This window comes from Lactuca saligna, chromosome 9 (assembly GCF_052625555.1).
Source record: "Lactuca saligna cultivar CGN05327 chromosome 9, ASM5262555v1, whole genome shotgun sequence".
Taxonomy (NCBI): Eukaryota; Viridiplantae; Streptophyta; class Magnoliopsida; order Asterales; family Asteraceae; genus Lactuca; species Lactuca saligna.
The window spans coordinates 13,512,015-13,532,252 of NC_136425.1; the positions used below are offsets into that span (position 1 = coordinate 13,512,015).

At 34.1% G+C, this 20,238-nt stretch overlaps 1 protein-coding gene and 1 long non-coding RNA gene across 5 annotated transcripts; one reads left to right on the plus strand and one right to left on the minus strand.

Annotated features, from left to right (window-relative positions):
• The first annotated feature begins 12,510 nt into the window (after positions 1 to 12,510).
• LOC145017218 (uncharacterized) lies at positions 12,511 to 17,939 on the plus strand. Of its 4 annotated transcripts, none has more exons than XR_013666423.1 (5): positions 12,511 to 13,015; positions 13,287 to 13,583; positions 13,905 to 14,068; positions 16,860 to 17,094; positions 17,510 to 17,939. It is a non-coding gene; the product is annotated as an uncharacterized LOC145017218 (long non-coding RNA). The 4 variants fall into 4 exon arrangements; XR_013666425.1 differs by lacking the exon at positions 16,860 to 17,094 and having other exon boundaries at positions 12,517 to 13,015; positions 13,287 to 13,401; positions 13,473 to 13,583; XR_013666424.1 differs by lacking the exons at positions 16,860 to 17,094; positions 17,510 to 17,939 and adding an exon at positions 16,083 to 16,552 and having other exon boundaries at positions 12,516 to 13,015.
• Positions 17,940 to 18,407: 468 nt separating this feature from the next.
• Positions 18,408 to 19,680, minus strand: LOC145017281 (CCT motif family protein). The gene is made up of 3 exons (XM_078975340.1): positions 19,107 to 19,680; positions 18,719 to 18,868; positions 18,408 to 18,573 (listed from the first exon to the last, which is right to left on the minus strand). Exons 1-3 carry the CDS (start codon positions 19,599 to 19,601, stop codon positions 18,547 to 18,549), a joined length of 672 nt encoding a protein of 223 aa, XP_078831466.1. The 5' UTR covers positions 19,602 to 19,680; the 3' UTR covers positions 18,408 to 18,546.
• Between the last annotated feature and the right edge of the window lie 558 nt (positions 19,681 to 20,238).

Consider the following 20,238-nt stretch of genomic DNA (forward strand, 5'->3'; position numbering starts at 1 on the left):
ATTTCACATTAGGTTTGCTTATATATGTATATTTCTACCTATCATTTGTTCAGATCTTCTTGTTTCTTGCCAAGATCTGACCAAATTTGTTTCACCATCTTTTAGATCTGTAGATCCATCTCATTTTTAGCTCAGATCTATGGATCTACACGATTTTCTTCACTCAAACACTGTACAAGATTACAAAAACCTTCTTAGATCCGATTTTTGTTTATATTTTGGGGGTTTGTTGAGCAAGTTCGGTAGAAAACAAGTTTTATGAGTTCTTATCCATATTTTTCGGTTCCTAAGATCAGAAAATCCTTTTTTAGTTGGGTTTTTCTGTATGCAACTCCATTCCACGGCTTCAGTTGTGTTCATTTGCATTTTGGTGTTTTCTTCAAAAATTTGAGAAGAAAAGAGGTTTTTATAATTGATACACCATTCTTTTTGTTCAGATTAAGAAGAAAATCCATTTTTAGCTAAGGATTTTCGTATATATTTTTTTACCAATGTTAACAAATGCTTGTAAGCATAGCTATGTTTCATTTACACACAGTTGTGTACATTGTACAATTCACAAGACCCACAAAAATTCGTTTATCGCTTTTCACCAAACCCATCTGATTATATTTTTTCATTTTTACCTCAAAAATGTACCCTATCCTTCTCATAGTTTACTGCTTAGTAAGAAAAAGGGGGAGATAGAAGTATTCGGTGTATACGTAAGCTACAAGACCCTATTAGATATGTCTTGTTTATGCTTTGGGGTTTATCCAAGTTTGAGGAAGAAAAAAGTTTGTTTAAATAAAAAAAAAAAAAAAAAAACTGATGAAAGTTACCTTTACCCAATAACTTACCATTTTAGTTAATGGTTCTAAAAAAAGTTACCATGGCTTACAGTTTATTGGAGAAAAAAAGGTGTAGAGATGAACAGATGCAAAAAAGTAATGAGAAGGGAAAAAGAGGCATATACGCAAAATTCAATAACGGTGACTCCTTTTCTCCTCAAAAAAAAAAAAAAAAAAAAAATGCAACAGGTGCATATTGCTGTTCTTCTTTCTTGGTCGACCAAAAAGAAAAAAAAAAATGCCAACTATACCACTTATAACTTATTACATACAGTTATGGCTGTAAACGAACTGAACATTCGGCGAACCGTTCGTGAACTGTTCGGCGAGAAGTTCGTTTATGTTCGTTTATTTAATAAATGAACGAACATGAACAAAAATTATCGTTCGTTTAGTTAAATGAACGAACATGAATAATGGTCTCGTTCGTTCATTTATGTTCGTGAACGTTCGTTTATGATGTTCATTTACGTTCGTTTATGTTCGTTCGTTTAAGTTTATTTATATTCATCTATATTCAATTATTTTTTATTATATTGTTATATTATATGTTCGTTTATGTTCATATATGTTCAATTGTGTTTTTTTATCTTTGTTCGTTTATGTTCGTTTAGCATATCCACAAACATAAATGAACGAACATGAACAAAGTAATTTGTTAAACGAACGAACATGAACAAGAAAATCTCGTTCGTTTATCCGTTCGTGTTCGTTTGTTGTTCGGCTAACTTAAACGAACGAACGAACATGAACAAGACCTTGTTCGTGTTCGTTTGGTTCGTATACAGTAATTCAGATTTTCCGTCCTATTACATACTCTATGGGTCCCACAAATACAAAGCTATCGATAGTCAACGGAAAAGAAAAAAACCAAGTTTGGGACCCACCAGGTCCATCGCTGCTTACTAGCTGTCGTGACATCCCGACCTCATCCCGTCGTCGACTTCAGCACTGGACCGATCATCAGAACAATCTCTCGCAAGATGACAACCACCAAAGCTGGTTGTCGATTACTGCTGCTCTATCTACCACCACAGACTGCTTCTAGCTCTGATAGCCATTGTATCCTCTGATGCTCGATCCGTCGATGGGAGCCGAAGTCATCGTATCACCAGGCGACTATCACCTCACCATGTTGTCGACACAAATATAGATCGGTACCAGAACCACGGCATTACCAGTCAAATCACCACCGGTCTCGATCGGCGGCCATAGTACCTTGACCCGTCACCGCTCCAGTCTGCAGTCTGCACCTACAAGTCACGAGTCCCGATGAGGAGCCAAACCCACCTTCCCTTTCTCTATTCGCCGGCAACTGAAACCAAATGCAAAGCACCACCAGTCGATTCAACTTCGGCGGAGTACCTAGTGCAGCACCGCCTCTGTTTTTCGGTCACCTCCGCTAAAGCTACGACATCCCCGGTTAAATCACCTTCTCCGACCAACACGCCCCAACGTGTGTAAACCCCCGACTCCGATGAAGCAACTTCGATCGCTATCTCCAGCGGGCCACCTGTTATCATTGAACAACTTCAAGCGACGATCCAACAGCGATCGCATCCCGTTTTTCCTCGATCTGTTCCTACAATCAGATGTTACAACATCGACAGTCAACTGCGTATCACCAATCACAATCATCACAGTTAGAACAACTCTTGTGTTGATAATCTCTAGCGAGGAACAACAGGGAAATTATCTCTGGCAGTCCCTAGTTCATCATTCGTCGACGTGTTTCTTTCCCTTACATTTTCTTGCGACAAAGTGAGAAAGCATTTGGCGGATGAAACCCTCAAAACTTATAAAAAGATAGTGAGCTTACAATATCTACTTGTCGTATCCACTACATCCACAAACAAACTAGGCTTATGGACTTGTAATTGGGCTCCTCTCATTTCACAAATCGGCTAAATGTTTTATAAATGGGTTCCAAATATATTTATCTGTGGATCACATATCAAATTTGACATTTTATTGGGCCACTTCAACAAATAAATGGGATCGTTCTCGCAAGATAGAAAATAACCATTTACTCGCGTGCCTCAAGCTTCACTTAAAAAAGAAATATATATATATATATATATATATATATATATATATATATATATATATATATATATATATATATATATATATATATATATATATATATATATGAATTTGGGCTACAGAGGCCCAACAAAACAAAAATGATTTTGGGTTGTAACAAATTTGAGCTCAACCTACGATATAAGGGCTATGATATTTTAGGTGGGCTCTTTCGAGTTGTTGGGCTACATCAACAGAACATGTTCTACAAGACGATAATCAACAAATTAATACTCGCGCACCACAAGGTGCAAGCTCCGCTCAACAGAATGTGTTGCGACACGAACTCTTGCAACATTTTTCAAAAAAAAGAGGGAAAGGAAGGAGAAGAGTAGTGCACTACCACTACTCGTTAAGCATTTCAAAATAACCCTCAGCAACCGTGTCGCCCGGCTATCAGCAACCATGTCGATGAATTTCAGGCAGTCTCATGGCTCAACCCTCAACAGTCGTGCAACCTAGCTGTAACACCTGATTCCTGGTGCGCATTTGATTTAAGCATTTCTGTATTTCCTATGGGATTCGACGAGTTGGTGTCCCCACTCGTCGAGTAGGGTTGCGATCCACATGCATTTTAAGTGACCTACTCGACGAATCGGGAGACTGACTTGGCGAGTAGGTGTTGTTTGAGGGAAACCCTAAATCTGAGGGTTTACACCCTATTTAAACGTCTTATTGCAACCTCCATTGTCCCTTATGTTCCCAGAACACTTCTTATCAAAACCCTAGCCGCTTTGAGTGATCTAAGGCCATTTTTGGTGCTTTTGGGTGGTTGTGAAGCTTGGAAGGAAGGAGGAAGCGTGGGAATTCGATTTGGAGGCTTGTAGATCCAGAGATCTTATTCCATTTTCAGCTCAATCAAGGTAAATGCCCCTTATTTTGGTCTTTCTTGTGGTTATTCATCTTTAGGGCTTAGATTTTGGGTGCATTTAGGGCTTTCTAAGCCATTTCCGGATTTCTGATGGGATTAATGGAGTTCTACTTTCAGATCTGAGTCATTGGAGGGGTCTCATGGCATAAAGGTGCCAACTTTATGGCCATGAGAGACCCCATGCACATTTTAGAGCACCTTTTATGGATTTTTGAGCCAAAACCCCCATCCATGTGAACCAAGTTTGGAACATTACGTATAAAATGGATATTAGGAGGCCAGATCTATGGTTTTGAGGTGTTAAGACCCATTTAAATCGATTGTATAGTATTGGTCAAGGATGGGCTCACCGAGTTGTTCTTGGGACTCGGCGAGTCGAGGCGTAATGATCACCGAATCCATTCTACGAATGGACCAGTTGTTAGGGAGGGGAGTCCTGTGGATGTTTAGACACGAAAAAGGACATGAGAACCATTAGACTTGACGAGTGTATGATCAGACTCGACGAGTCCAAGGCAATCTCCTAACGTTTGAAGATGAACTCGACGAGTTTTTCAGACAACTCGGCAAGCCAAGGGCAGGACTTGTTTATAGGATGGTAATGAACTCGACAAGTCGTTCATACAAATCGACGAGTCGGATGAAGGCTCATTCGGAGTTATTTTAGAAGGAGAACTCGTCGAGTCGATTGCCAAACTCGACAAGCTGAGGCGTGAAGAAGGGCTGATGAAAAGGATAGGGACTCGACGAGTTGGCGGCCCAACTCGGCGAGTCGGGTCAACTGGAAGTTGACTTTGACTTGGTCAACGGTAAAATAGTTATTTTACCCTAAGAGTAGTTATCGGTGTCTGATTAAGTGTTTTATGGATTTATAGTCGGAGGACCGCCGGAGCAGCAATCAAACATCTGCAGATCAGCTTTTCAGCAATCAACCTTGCGAGGTGAGTTATCTTCCAGTAGCGGTGGGTCTACGGCCACAATGTCGGCCCACCAGTAGGAGTTGTATGTTAGATGATTATCTTTGTGATATCATCTAGGTTTTCTACTACCTGATATGTTATATGTGATAGTAGTAGAGTTTGGTTGTTAGGATTGAAGGGTAGGTCAGGCACCCCAGATATGTCTGACAGTATGTGATGATATGTTTATATGTTGGCATGATATGTTATATGCGATAGTGGTAGTATGAGGGGAATAGCCCCCAAGTTCGGTTGTTATGACCGAAGGGTAGGTCGGACACCCCAGATATGTATGACAGTATGTTTATGTTATGATATATGTGATAGTAGCAGTATGGGTGGAATAGTCCCTGAGGTTCGGTTGTTAGGACCGAAGTGTGACATCCCTATTTTTACGGCCAGAAAAGACCGATTTGTTTATGCTTTGTTTTATAAAATCAGAGTAATCTTTTGATTAAAAGAGTTGCGGAATTTGTTCCCAAAACAAAATATGATAAGAATTTATCAAAACATTTCTCAAAGAGAATGTATTTTCATTATATAACAAAATCTCGGGATGTCATATTCCGATACAGACACATAAGCATAAACAGAACTTACATTCATTTACACTAATGATTTACATCTCCTTTAATCTCTCAGTGAAATATGTCTTCGTATTGATTCCTTTGATATAAAGAAAACTAAGTGGGTCAGGCTTGGAAGCCTGGTGAGCATATAGGGTTTTCAACCCACAATAATACATTTATTATATTCAATTATCAAACAATCAACCCAAATACTCATCCCCATATCTCTTTTATTTTCTCAAGGGTTTACCCTAAGAACCCACTATCCTTCATTCATTCATTCCTAAGGATTTACCTAAGGAATTGACACGAAGTCCATTGCTGCCAAAGTTAATCTATTAGATACTAAATCCATAACTATCAGGCGCTAACTCCATAGTCACCAAGGTTTACTCAACAGGCACGAAGTCACATCGTCACCAAGGTTCATCAAATAGGCACGAAGTCACATCGTCACCAAGGTTTTACTCCATAGGCACGAAGTCGCATCGTCACCAAGGCTTACTCAATAGGAACGAAGTCGCATCGTCACCAACCATTCCATCTACCCATGTTCTACCCAACATTTTTGTAGCTATAAATACAAACACAATTTAAATCATTGAACACCCATATAAAAACATCAATTCCAAGCCCATCTCAAATAGAAAAATAATATATAACACATAGCACATATTTCATAGTTAATACTTTATATTTATGTGTTAGAAGAAAGTAACTATACACTCATATGATCAGAAGATGATCGGACAGCGCTACGGATTGTAGAAGTAGTATTCTTCGGTGAAACCGGGAAATCTTCCAAAAAATCAGGCTTCTCGCGGGCAGAGCTTCGGTTCGGAAATGTCACTTCTCGGGATCTTCAGGGCTTCAAGACTTGCTTCGGGGCTCGGGAATGATACCGGGGCTTCGGGGTATTTCTTGCACGAAAATTGAGGCAAAACGGGAGAGAGAGAGAGAGAGAGAGAGAGAGAGAGAGAGAAGAGAAATTAGCAAAGAAACTCGGCTGCCCTCGTCAGGTATTTATAGGGGAGGAAACTGGGATTACGCTGGGCGTAATTCTCTAGTTACGTTTGGCGTAACTTGGATAAGTCCGATGACTCCCCCCCCCCCCCCCCCCCCCCCCCGCGCGGATAATATCGAATTTTATATTTAAATTAAATATTTTAATTATTTAATAAACTTCAAAAATTCGTATCTTACTCATACGAACTCCGTTTTCGACGTTCTTTATATCCCCGCGTAGGTGAGACTATGTTCTACAACTTTTGTTTAGACTCTATCGGCTAATTTTGAATTTATTTTTATTATTGATTTTTAGTAGGCCGGGACAGGAAAACTCCGTTATAAATTCATAACTTCTTCATCCGACGTCCGTTTTCGACTGTCTTTTTATCATTGCACTACTAATAACGAGATATTCGATTATCATTTAGATTGATTTGACAAAAAATCAATCGATCTCAAATTCGAGTTTCGGGCTGCATACTTTTAAGCTGAAATTTAGAAAAATCATAACTTCCTCATACGAAGTCAGATTTGGACGTTCTTTTTATGTGCGCTCTCGGTTTAATGTATTCTACGACTTTCGTTTAGATCGCTAAGGCTAAATCTTGCTCTATCGTAAATTCACTATTTACGTCGCGTTGTGTCGTACCGGTTCTGTCGCGAAACTTCGACAGGTCATAACTTCTTTGTTATAACTCGGATTTCAGCGTTCTTTATATGTACGGAATCCTTGTAAAATATACGTCATCTTAGTTAAGATTATTAATTCAAAATAATCTTCCATAAAAAAGTCATTTTTGACGCTTATTGTCTTTAAATTGACTAGCCCTAATTTACGGGAGTTACAGCTGCCAGGGCAAAACAACGTCTGCAGCATGGATGTATGGGTTTCCTAGAATATGTGGGGATACTCAGGTTGTAAAAGAGGGTTCGATTTCTATTTTTGATGTTCTGGTGGTATGTGATTTTCCTGATGTTTACCCCAAGGAGTTATCGGGTGTGCCTCCTGAGAGGCAGGTGGAGTTCCAGATCGATCTGGTTTTACGGGTGGAACTTATCGCCAAGGCACCATATCGTCTTGCACTTACCGAGATGTAGGATTTATCCCTCACGGCTTCAGGAGTTGTTGGGGAATGGTTTCGTCCGGCCGAGTAGATCACCGTGGGGAGCGTCGATCTTTTTTGTCAAGAAGAATGATGTTTAACACCAGTTGTGCATTGATTATTGGGAGTTGAACAAGTTGATGGTTAAGAACCGTTATCCGTTGTCGAGGATCGATGACCTATTCGACCAGTTACAGGGGCATCTAGGTTTTCGAAGATCGACTTGAGTTCTATATATCATTGGATGAGGTCTGTGAGGAGGATATTCAGAAGACGACCTTTCAGACTCGCTATGGGAATTACGAGTTCGTGGTGATGACTTTCAGGCTCACCAACGCAACGGAATCATTCCTGTACCTCATGAACCGGGTATGTAGGCTTGAGTCACTTGTATATATAACAGTCAGAGTATACCAACTATCGAAAGCTATGGAAGGCCTTAAAAGCTGCAAGATGGAATGAGGACATGAAGAGAGAGATTCAGTCCATGTATGTTGAAACTTAGGAATAAACACATATTCAAACCAAGATAAGTAATGAATATTGTGTAAGCTTAAGAAGTTCATTTATAGACTGAAACAAGCATCTTACAATTAAAATCTTTGCTTCAATGAAAGAATTCAAGGAGTTTGAATTTCAAGAAACGAATACAAACCATATACATGTCAAAGCTAGTGGGAGAAATTTACATATTTGTTTCATTGAGAGAATTCAAGAGTTTAAATATTAAGAAATGAGGATGAGCCACACACACACACACACACACATATATATATATATATATATATATATATATGTGTGTGTGTGTGTGTGTGTGTTAATGGTAGTGGGAAAACTTTTATCACCCTTGTATTGTATATGGATAATATACAATTCAGAGGAAACAATATTCTAACTTAGAAAGTGTAACAACTTGGCTTAGTTTTTGAATTGTTTCTCTTTGAAACACATAGGAGAACCTAAACATGTATTGATGGTAAGGATATAAGGAAATAGACCTACAGATTCATTGGATTAAGCCAAAACATGGAATCTCAAGGAACTCAAGATGCATAACTCCAAAAGAGTTCGTGCTTATAAAGGCATGACATGACATTGAGCAATGCTAATATCCTAATTCTACTATTGAGCTATAGGAAATGATTTCATACCCACATGCTAATACTATAGTATCCATAATATATGTCATGACTCATGACATGTATTAGATCTGATGACCCGTATGACTTGAGCTTGACAGGTCGAATCAGATCAATTTGGAGATAATCAACGAATTGAAATCAAGAACGTTCCTAAGTGTCCAAGATTAGTATGGAAAAGACCAATGTAAAGGTTACATAGATACTAAGTTCCACACTAACACAGACGATTATGTTCGCAATCGAAATTCGTGTTTTTATTGAATTATGAAGTGTTAGCTTGGAAGAGTACCAAGTAATGCACCATAGTTGATTTAAACTTAGAGTATATTACATCTAGTTATACTATAAAGGAAAACTATGTAACTTAAATATATTCATTAAGTACCAAGTGTTGAATTCAATCATTGATGGCCATTTTGAAGTTTCTTGTGACTATAAGGGTGAATTTACCTTGAATAAGGATCCCAAGTCACATAAGCTCACATAACATATACTCAATAAGTAGCATCACTTTTATAGTTGTTCGAATGTGAAGACATCATAGCGATAGATTCTTATCAAAAGATAATCTTACAGATCCATTTCATAAGCCAATGTCTCGAACCAAGTCTGACAGTCAGAAAAAGTCAAAACACATTTGATTTGCAAATGAATTGGATTAAGCGAATTTGGTTTAGTTTATTTTAAATTTGTGAACTTAATCAATATAAGTCTTAATCTGATTTGCGCTTATTAAGTGTAGATCTTAATATATGACAGAGATCAGTCATTTCAAATAGTTTATCACTGTGTTCTCCTTTTGCGTGTTTGGAACTCACTTTGTGAGTATTAATTTACTCAAACCTCCATGGGCAACCATACTCTTGGAAGTAAGTAGTGATTTAACATTGTCATGGTGTATTAGTGGATTGTCGATAGTGATTGGGCATAACATAGAGATTGTGGTAATACTCACGAGTACTTAATGGAGATTTAAGTACTCAAACAACCCACACTTACACATTAAGTCTAAGATGATGATATCCTCTCTTCTTCCAACTGAGATACATATGGGGTTTTGTTTTACAGTTTTGTTATGCATTGGTTAACTTCAACGTTATCCGTAACTGGTAATAATAAAAGGTATGTCCATGTATGATATGATGAGTAGACAAAAACTATGCAGCCAAAGTTTATTTGCTCCACTTTAATTAATAGGAGAAATGATATATATGTGTCATTCGATGGTTTGGTGTTGACATCTAGTGTGCATAGTCAGATCCTGACTAGAATTGATGTGTCCAATTTAGTATTTGCATGTAGTCGTCACAAATCTTTATCGAGAAACATAATCTTGAACATTGAGATTGACCCTTATCTATGTCCTAGGTTCATACAAATATGTAGAAAAAAGATATGGTTGATCACCTATCTAAGGGTTGGATATTGATTAAATCAGAGTTCGACAGTTGTATTCGATTACTAACTCAAAGTTGTACGAGAACCCAAGAACTCCTAATCCGCTCCACATTTTCAAAACGAAGACCACTATTAGTCTTCTAATGTTGTGTCTAAGCCATATCTATGCCCAAAAAAATTTCACGTGTTTTTTTTAATATGCATATGTGCACATTTGGTATTTTTTTTTTTTTTAAAACTAACACAACAATGAGACTCTAATGCCATCTTTTGAAAAGAATTGCAACTTGAAAAGGTCTATATATATATATATATATATATATATATATATATATATATATATATATATATATATATATATATATATATATATATATATATATATATATATATATATATATATACACACAAAAATGTAATTGTGCATATATACACATTTGATGCATATTAAAATGTACGTGTGTGTATATATATACACACACACACACACACACGTACATTTCAAAAAAAAATTGTCAGATCTTTTTTTTTGAATCTAAATCCGTTTTAAAGGCACTATTTCCGATTCAATAGTCGTGTTGTATTTAAAAAAAGTTGGCCATATATATATATATATATATATATATATATATATATATATATATATATATATATATATATATATATATATATATATATATATATATATATATATATATATATATATATATATATATATATATGGTGACTTATGATGTTGTAAGAATAAGAAATGGAATTATGATGTTATATTAGACAAATAAATGAAAGTGTGTTGTTATTTCTTGCACTTAGACATGTTTATAATAAGAGTAAATACGAAATACAATTGGAATGCTTAGTATTAGAGAAATGAAAACAAAGCTGGCCATATTTGATTTTTTTAACTTAATGATATTATACCATCTTGTAGGTAAAAATCAAAAGACAGAAAAAACTGGGTTGTAAATTGTATGAGTCGGTTTTCTCCCATGTACTCATGTTTCCACCATTTTGCTCATATCACTGAAACAATCCCAACAAATAATCAGATTATATAACAAAATTAGCTAATAATATATTGGATGCATATAGAAAATATGAATTAAATCAAACTTTAATGATTGTTGAAAACAAATAAACGTTGCTATATTTATCATCAATGAGATCATTGGAATTGAAATGTTAGTTGCTACTTGTCATCTTTTTGACCAAGAATCACCTTATTTCCGGTTGGCTTATATGAGCTCTTAAATTTTGATTATTTTCTTTTAGCCCTTCATTTATCTTGTTATCGTTATCTTTAAGTAACAATATTGGATTTAGCGTTAGATAATATATGTAGGTGGAGTTAGCAGTACTAAAACTTAAAAAAGGGGACAAACCAAACATTTCATGATATTAACCGTAGAACCAATATTAAAAAGTATCAAGTCAACATATTTAAGAAAAAACTATAAAGAATTTACCATGTAGAGCTCTTGGATGGTAGAAGTAAGACTATAAATATCAATAAAAAAAGAGAGAAATAGTTGTTTCAGGGAAAACATACCATTATTTCTGGGAGACCTACAACTTAGATCTCAAAAACAAAACCAGAAAACTCAGATTTGAAGTTCTTTGTCAGCTTGTTCATTAAAAAACACGCTACTATTAAAAATCCAAATAGTAAAAAGAAATCACTACTTACCTCTAGTTTAAAATCTTTTATATGAACAAAACATTATAACAAACACCTAGTAGACACACTACAATCCTGCTTCTTTTGACGGGAAACAAATTGCAATCAGCATGGATGTTTAAGTGCTTTGTGGGAGAGAAGATGTAAATGAAGTAATGAATTGAATGTTTCGAATTCAACAAAGAGAAGACGAAGATAAAGAAGGGATTCATCATATACTTGGAATAACTTTCAATTGAGTGTGTTGTTGGAGAAAATCCATCTACTTATATCTTCCAAACACTTGAAAACCCAAAATTCGTTTCACTTTGTATTGGTTTGATGAATCAAGTGTACAGACAAAGGGAGATGATTTAACAACAACCCGATTGGGAAAAAACATTAAAGAAAGTGCTTGTTAGGGTAAAGACAAGGGAAGTGAGTGATAACATGGTGGAGACATTGAGAGTGAGAACTAATTATGGAAATAGAAATAAAACTTATTTGCTAGAAATCGAGAGAGAACGTTGTGCGCTAATTTGTGTAGCCAATGTTGATTAAAACTACCCTAATTTCATTCATTCTATTGTCGCATGCGACACACAATATAAGCAAATGAAAACCCTAAATTATGAGAGATATTCGGAAGAGATTTGAAAAAATCCTAATTTCTTGCGATTAGATTGATTACATGAGTGGGAAAACAAATGAGTAGGTTAACAAAAAAAAGACACATGGTAAAGATGATTTTAAAAAAAAATGACAAGTAGGAATTTTAGAAGAGAAGATTTTCGTAAACCTTTTCACCGTCTTCTATGAGTCCCACCTACAAATCTAATGCTTTGTTTCAAAATTAGGAACATCAAATTGGGATTTTGATAATTAATTTCATTTGTTGTATAGATTCATTATACACTTTATTTTAAAAAAATGACAAGTGGGAATTTTAGAAGAGAAGATTTTCGTAAATCTTTTCACCGTCTTCTCTGAGTCCCACCTACAAATCTAATGCTTTGTTTCAAAATTAGGAACATCAAATTGGGTTTCCGATAATTAATTTCATTTGTTGTATAGATTCATTATACACTTTATTTTTATAAACCCTAAGTAAATGGTTATATAAAATTGAGCTAAATTTCTTTCATACAGGTTATTGGAGGAGATCAACAAGGAAGAGCAAGCAAGAACAACGGACGTCGCGTTGCTGCTGGTGGTGGTGCAAGGACATCGGTTGCAATGGTAGTGGGTTTGATTGTTACATGGATTGAAGGATATTTCCCTCCAACCAATTGTTTCTCGATTTTGGGGAAGCGTTGAGATTGGGAATCTCAATCCATGGAAGTGATCCTCACCCGTCTCCAGTGCCAAATCGATGTTGAATTAGGGCCGATCGGTACTCAATTCGTATTTGGTTTCATTAATTTTTTGTTTAAATCGTTATTTCATACACAATCTTTTACGTTACATTAACGTGTGTATATAATAGGATGTGTGGTAACATGTAAGCCCGAAAGATGTTTCCGTTCGTTCAAAAAAAACATTAATGTGTGTATATATATACCACACATATACATGCTGGATTTCATTAATCATTATCCAATTTGCAATTTATGTCGATCTTTACTATTCTTCTACGACACTTTTACCAGTTTATTGTGTTACAGGGGAGCCGTTGGACTGATGACCTTCACCAGGAGGTGGAAGCCAAAGAAAGCTTGATGCCAACACTTTTTACTGCATATGAAGCTTAAAAATCTAAAATTTTGGTCGTACTTTAAGGTATTCTGTTTTTTTCCTTTCGTACATACTCAAGTATGTTACACAACCAACTTAATTGTGAAACTTACAAGGCATTGGACAACTCGTGTATCTGGAAATGAGAAAAAGAACGTAGAAGGATAGTGTTCAATATATGTTTTGTTGTGCAGATGAGTGATTTGAATGATTTTTGGCTCAAACAGGTAACAAATTATTTCTTTCTGTTATATTTATTGTTATAAGTCTTGTTTATGTTTGTCTTTGAAGACCATTATAAACTATTTTATAATTTTTTTAAATACTCTTCTTTTTGTTTTAGTATTAATATTTGATGTTATTAAAATTCATGGTTTTTTTAACAATTTGAATTTTGGTTTTCATAAATTCAATATAGTTGTTATTTAATGCACCTCACTTGCTGCTAACTGTTATTAGAAATGGTGTTATTTTTATTTTATTTTTTTGAAAGAGAAAATGGTGTTATTTTTGGATTGTGAATATTGAATTTCCACATTTGTTTATAGATCAAAGTATGTATGGTGGGGGTTATAAACGTCAATGAATTTCAAAGGAAGGCTACTGTTAAGCTTCCCCCAAGATTCAGTGTATGTTACTATGGATGTGAACTGACCTTATGGCCTTATATTTTTTGGTTGAGAAAGAGAATAAATACATCATCAAAATGAAGGTACTATGTACAAATTTCGTTTTTTTCTTTGATCTCACATATGTTTGATTCACTAGAAGGAAGGGGGTGTTTGCACTAACCACTAAGCTTCTTAGTATGGCCATTTTGAAGGTCATTAACACTTTTGCTAATAATTGATTGGATTTTGCTCTTTTTACTAACAATCAATCAACTAACTTCAAGATGGCATAATGTGCACATATTGTGCATGTAACTGGCACTACACTTTATAGCTATGTTATATATGTATGTTCACTTGCTGACAGTTTCTCAATTTTATTTTTTTTGGATATTTTTTGCTTCTTAATCATTAAAACAAACGAGATTCTAAAATAGCGGAATTTAGTTCGTAGGTAATGCAGATGGTATTGGAGATGTTAGAAAGAAAGAACTTTATAGGGATTTTGCAATCCTTTAAGGTTATATATATAAATGAAGACTTAATAATAATTTTTGTTAATAGTAGAGTTAACATGTACATTGTGTTTAGAGTTTATATATAATACACGAAACTCAAATGAAAAATCATTCAATTCCAAAGAAGATTATGAAAAGTCATTCAAAATCGGAGATTGATAAGTGGTAATGAGCTAGGGAAAGTCAATTGACGAAAATAAGTTATCCCTAAACTTCATAATTACAGTTGTTTGTTTATATGTCTGTGGTTGTGTATGGCTTTCTGACTTATTGGATTTCTGATAGTGTATAAAGTTCTTATAAGAAAATTTTGAAAGTATAATGTTATAATTGGGTAGATTTCTCGGAGCAAAATGTCTGATACGAAAAAGATCGCAAGACTCCACATCTATCTAATCATACGATTTGTTTGACAATCGCTTATTGACTTTTGTATTTTCTTCCATAGTTTGATAATGTTTTCAAATATGCTACTCCTTTTTTTTTTTTAAAGTTTAATGAATCTGGACAGTCATGGAGAAAAAAAAACTCAATACCTTCATAATATCATATTATTATAAATGTAATGCATAAAATGACACATGTTAAATTTTCTTAAGGTTTTAAGCCTGTGATACTAAGAAAGAAAAGAATGTAATAAAGACAGTACAACACAACACGCAAAGTTAGAAAGATTTATAAAGAAAAAGAGTATTTTTCTATTATTTACGGATAACCCCCTAAACTTCAGCATAATAATTAAAATATGTATGTTTTAGAAAACAATCTACAAAGAAATATTAACGGTCAAATTGAAACTAATCCAAAAAAAAAACATACATGGCGAGGGCTCCCTTTCTAGTTAGTAAATATGAGCTCTCTCTCTCTCTCTCTCTCTCTCTCTCTCTCTCTATATATATATATATATATATATATATATATATATATATATATATATATATATATATATATATATATATATATATATATATATCGGAACCGAACTGAACCGATCCGAATAAACCGAAAACCGAATAAGGGTAATTATATGAACCGAAAACCGAACCAAATAAGCAATATGGGTTCGGTTCGGTTCCGACCCGAAAATCCCAAATAACATGTACAAGATGATTAAGAAGTCGAATAATCCGAATAACCCGAATAACTCGAGTAACCTTAATATTTTGTATTACTTTTGTAGCTTATGATTTCATAACAAATCTTTTAAAGAAACAAATTAAACACTAAAAATTAAACATCCAAAACACCCAAAAAATCTATCTATAAGTATATAACCGGAATAACTTCATCAATATGGAATGAAATAAGTAAAACAACATATATGGTTGTTTTCATTAAATTCTCTTATTCAATGTCAAAGTTCCCATTGCTTGGACTTATAGAAAATAAAGTTAACTGTTAACATAGCACATTCAAATTTCAATTGATAACATACATAATAACACATTTAAAGATTGAGTAGTAGATTAACACATCTAATTTTCAATGAGTAGTATACATAATAACACATTGAAAGATTGAGTAGTAGATTAAGATAAAAATTCTTACTTGTGTTTCTTGATTTAAAACCCAATTTTCCATGAATTGAATGGAGTAGAAACTAGAAAACAAGATGAGGAGATGATTCACAGAAGTTTGAAGTACGGAAGTCGATCAAAAGCTAATGCCGATCAAAGACTAATGTCGCAAGGAGCACTTGCCGATCAAAACAAATTGTCGAAAGGAGCAATTCGCAATCAGTAACTGTTGATCAAACAAAATTGTCGCAATCATCAATATGGAAGTAGTCGACTCGTTTTGGTGTAATAGGATATTCGATTTGGTGTATTAAGTGGGTAACGATCTTCGATTTGGTTTTTTTGGGATCGATTATGATGATCACATAACAGAATACGTAAATTGTGCAAGGGGAAAAAACGACTCTTCATATTCTGTTCGGTTCTTTGGACCGAATAAGCCCTTATTCGGGTAACTCGGACTGAATAACCCGAAAACCGAATCGAATTGCTTATTCGGGTCTAATTCGGTTCGGTTCTCGGTTCGGTTTGGGTTTTCGGGTCAAATTCTCATCCCTATATATATATATATATATATATATATATATATATATATATATATATATATATATATATATATCAGTTGCGAATTTAGAATAGAATAACATGTGGTTTCTAATTAAGTGAACACGGAAAAACCAAGAGTCAACGCTATATATGACAGTTCGGGTTTTATTAAATCTTGGTCCCTCTTTATATAAAAACCGATTTCTAAAAACCCTAAATTGAGCAACAAACTGTTGATCCCCTCGTTAAACCATTCCAGTTCTCCAACCCCGTAGCCACTATTGATCTCAACTATAGACCGATGATTGCAGACCCATCGCACCCGAATGACGTGCTCTGATGGTCGTCTATATCAAAGAAGGATGTGGGCCGAAGCAGCGAGGCTGCTTTCGTCCTCTGTGGCTTTGAAGTGCGAAGCAGAGAGGGTTAGATGAAAAAGTCAGAAAAGTTCCCGATTAGAATAAGGAATCAAATGGGGGTCTCGGTGGTGTTTGCTCGACAATCCCGGTGTTTCCCCCTTGTTTTGGCAGTCCCGATCAACGACAGGTAAAAAAATGTCTTGATAAACCCAACTAACCCTGATGTTTAGATAGTCATCAAAAATCAATAAAATCTTTCAAAACCACTTCGTGTTACAAACATCTTGTTGTAATTTGTTTTAACTTTGTGTATGTGTACCTATTATTTGAGATACATGCTTATGTATATTTAGATTCTGCCCACCAACTGTTCGCTGAAATGCTTGAATGAAACAATTCTGTTGGCATTTGTTCACGAATTGTATGAAATCGCGAATCTAATTTTGTTGGAATGGAATCATGAATTCTAATTCTGTTGGAATGGAATCACAAATCCATTTCTCTTTAATGGTTTTTGCATGACTTTATTTTGGTTTGCTTGAATTTTATCTTATATTGTTGCTTAATAATGATCAAGTGTTGAATGCCATTATTTTTTGTAGGTACGAAACGAGAGATATCAAAGCAAAACATGGTACATATGAAACTTACAAAATTCTACTGGAATGGAATCTTGAATTCTGATTTTGTGAGAATGGAATCTTGAAGATGAACATTGTATGGGATGAAGATGAATAATGACCATCAATCTTCCAAAAATAATAGATTATTCTACCAAAATAATATACAATATAATGATATATATATACATATATATATATATATATATATATATATATATATATATATATATATATGTAATAGTATATTCTGGAAGAATGATTCATATATTGTGTTTTTTGTGTTATTAATAAGTGTAACATTCGCATAGAATAGTATATAATTTTTTTTTTCTTTTCTAAGAATGTAATGATTTTTTTTAAACTTGTATCGAAAATTTTATTATTTTTCAAGAAGTTTATTGAATCAAAATATATATTATGTCAGAATGTGTAATTCTTGTATGGTTCAATCATATTTGTTATTTTTCATTATATTGATAAACATATTCCGTCAGAATATTCGAATTATGAGAATTATCATCCATACAATCAGATTTTTAAAATTAATAGAATCTATTTTCCTTAAATTATGTAATTTTCCTTTTTTTTCAATTTATGTTAATTGAATAAAATACCCTTAGAATGAAATTAGTTGGTATTTTTTAATTATATTTAATTTAATAATATGTATTATTTACTTTCCAAAATTAAGTAAAATGATTGACTCACAATTATGCATACAATAACACAATACTTAGTTTGAATAGAATAACCTAAGCATATATATATATATATATATATATATATATATATATATATATATATATATATATATATATATATATATATATATATATATATATATATATATATATATATATATATATAGAGAGAGAGAGAGAGAGAGAGAGATTTACATAATTGAACTATTTAAAAGACGATACACAAAGGATGACCATGTAGAAAATAAAATACCAAAAAATTTGACAAGATATTTTTTTGTGTAGATATTTTGCTCATCGCCTTTTAGTATCATCTCATGATCCCCTATTCACAAATCTTCCCTATAAAGAAATCATATCAAAATTTTAGATCCTATCAACAAATTAATTATATTTTAAAACATGTATTTTTCTATGTTGTATCTAAAACACGATTCGAACAAGTATTCACCAAATTATAGACAACAAAACTTTAACAAGTAGTAACCTTGAGTCTTGGTCTTTTATCAGCATTGAGTTTTCGAACATGATATCTTATCTTTCTAGAAAAGAGTCTGCTTTCACGTTTCTTTTTATATTTCAGAACACTTGCTTCCCTTTTTGTTCGAGCTTCTTCCATCACCGGTACCTCTCCCATCTAAAACATCCAAAACTATTGTCAATTATGTTTTTTTTTTTTTAATACATCTTGTCGTGTAATACATTCTATGGAAGAAATATCATAAAAGGTGATCACTATATAAATTTCCATCAAACAAATGATCTGTTCTTCTAATCTACATAACATGTTTGCAATGCTATCACCAAAAACCTGATACATTATTCAAAGAAAGTTGTTTGAAAGGTAAAATTAATCGAAATTTTTAGCAACTTACATAGCCATTGTCAGAGGTTGATTGAGCGAAGTCATCAGTCCAACAAGGACCACGGTTCGACCAGGCGTCCATAACGTCTTGATAATTCAAGCTTAAATTTAAACTCTTTTTCTTCTCATTATGCTCTTGATCTTCATCATCATCGACTTCTTCTTCTTCTTCCCAATATCCCCAAATTTCTTTCTTTATGTTTCCAATCAAGTTGACCATATTACCCTCCCGATGTGAGGACTTGTCCCGATCACAAACACCCCGATCTTTATCCACTTCATTGATTGAAAATTCATCCCATTCGATCAAATGATCCCACTTGAGTTCATCATATGTGCTACTCATAACACCTTCTCCTTGATTGATCCCTCTATCTTTAATACCCAAAATGCCCTCGAAATCAGATAGATTGTCAGCGTTGCTTTCAAAAAATTCATGGATTATGGAATCTGGGACAAGTTGTTCGTCTTTCTTTGGAGACTTTAACACAGAATTTCCCCCCATTTTTTCATTGTGTGCGGGTGTGTTTGGCAGGAGGTGGTTAAGCTATGATGTGCATGAGTATGAGGATTGAGGGTGTGGGTGAATATTATGGGGTTTGGGTTGCCTGGCTGGCTAGTGGTTGCTCTTTTTTTGCTGGATGACGTGGCCTTATCTTCTTCTTATTGGTCAGAATATGCATCCATCATAGCACTTTTTAATAATTATTATAAGGTCAAAATTAATTATATGGGTGGGTCTATATCCTTAATTTTAAGTAGAAGATCAGTTTGGTTTTATGACATATTCTATAAAAACTCTTGTATGTCGACTTTAGTGATTATCGTAATTCGTAAACGTTTCTTGATGTTTTTAGTCTTTTTTTTGGTTGATTGTAACTTGAACAACTGTTTGTTAGCTAGTTTTTTATTCATGTTGACGTAGAGCCTAACCGGATGTCTGGACCTATAACTAGACTTTTCCTTGGAGGGAAGCTAATTGGACTGTTTGATGGATATTTAAAATAGAAGTATACTAACAGGCTCAACTAGCCCAATAGGGCATATTTGGGCCGGATCTATGTAAGATTAAAGATACTTATCTTCACTTTTCTTAAATATCTCTTTTAATAATTGACTCTCTAAACTGCCACTTGTTGATT

Excerpts from the sequence above, each read along its gene's own strand:
- LOC145017281 (XM_078975340.1), bottom strand. The coding sequence starts at position 19,601 with ATGGGGGGAAATTCTGTGTTAAAGTCTCCAAAGAAAGACGAACAACTT. Across the intron at positions 18,869-19,106 it reads CAACCTCTGACAATGGCTAT|ATGGGAGAGGTACCGGTGAT; the intron begins GTAAGTTGCTAA and ends TGGATGTTTTAG. Across the intron at positions 18,574-18,718 it reads ATAAAAGACCAAGACTCAAG|GGAAGATTTGTGAATAGGGG; the intron begins GTTACTACTTGT and ends ATTTCTTTATAG.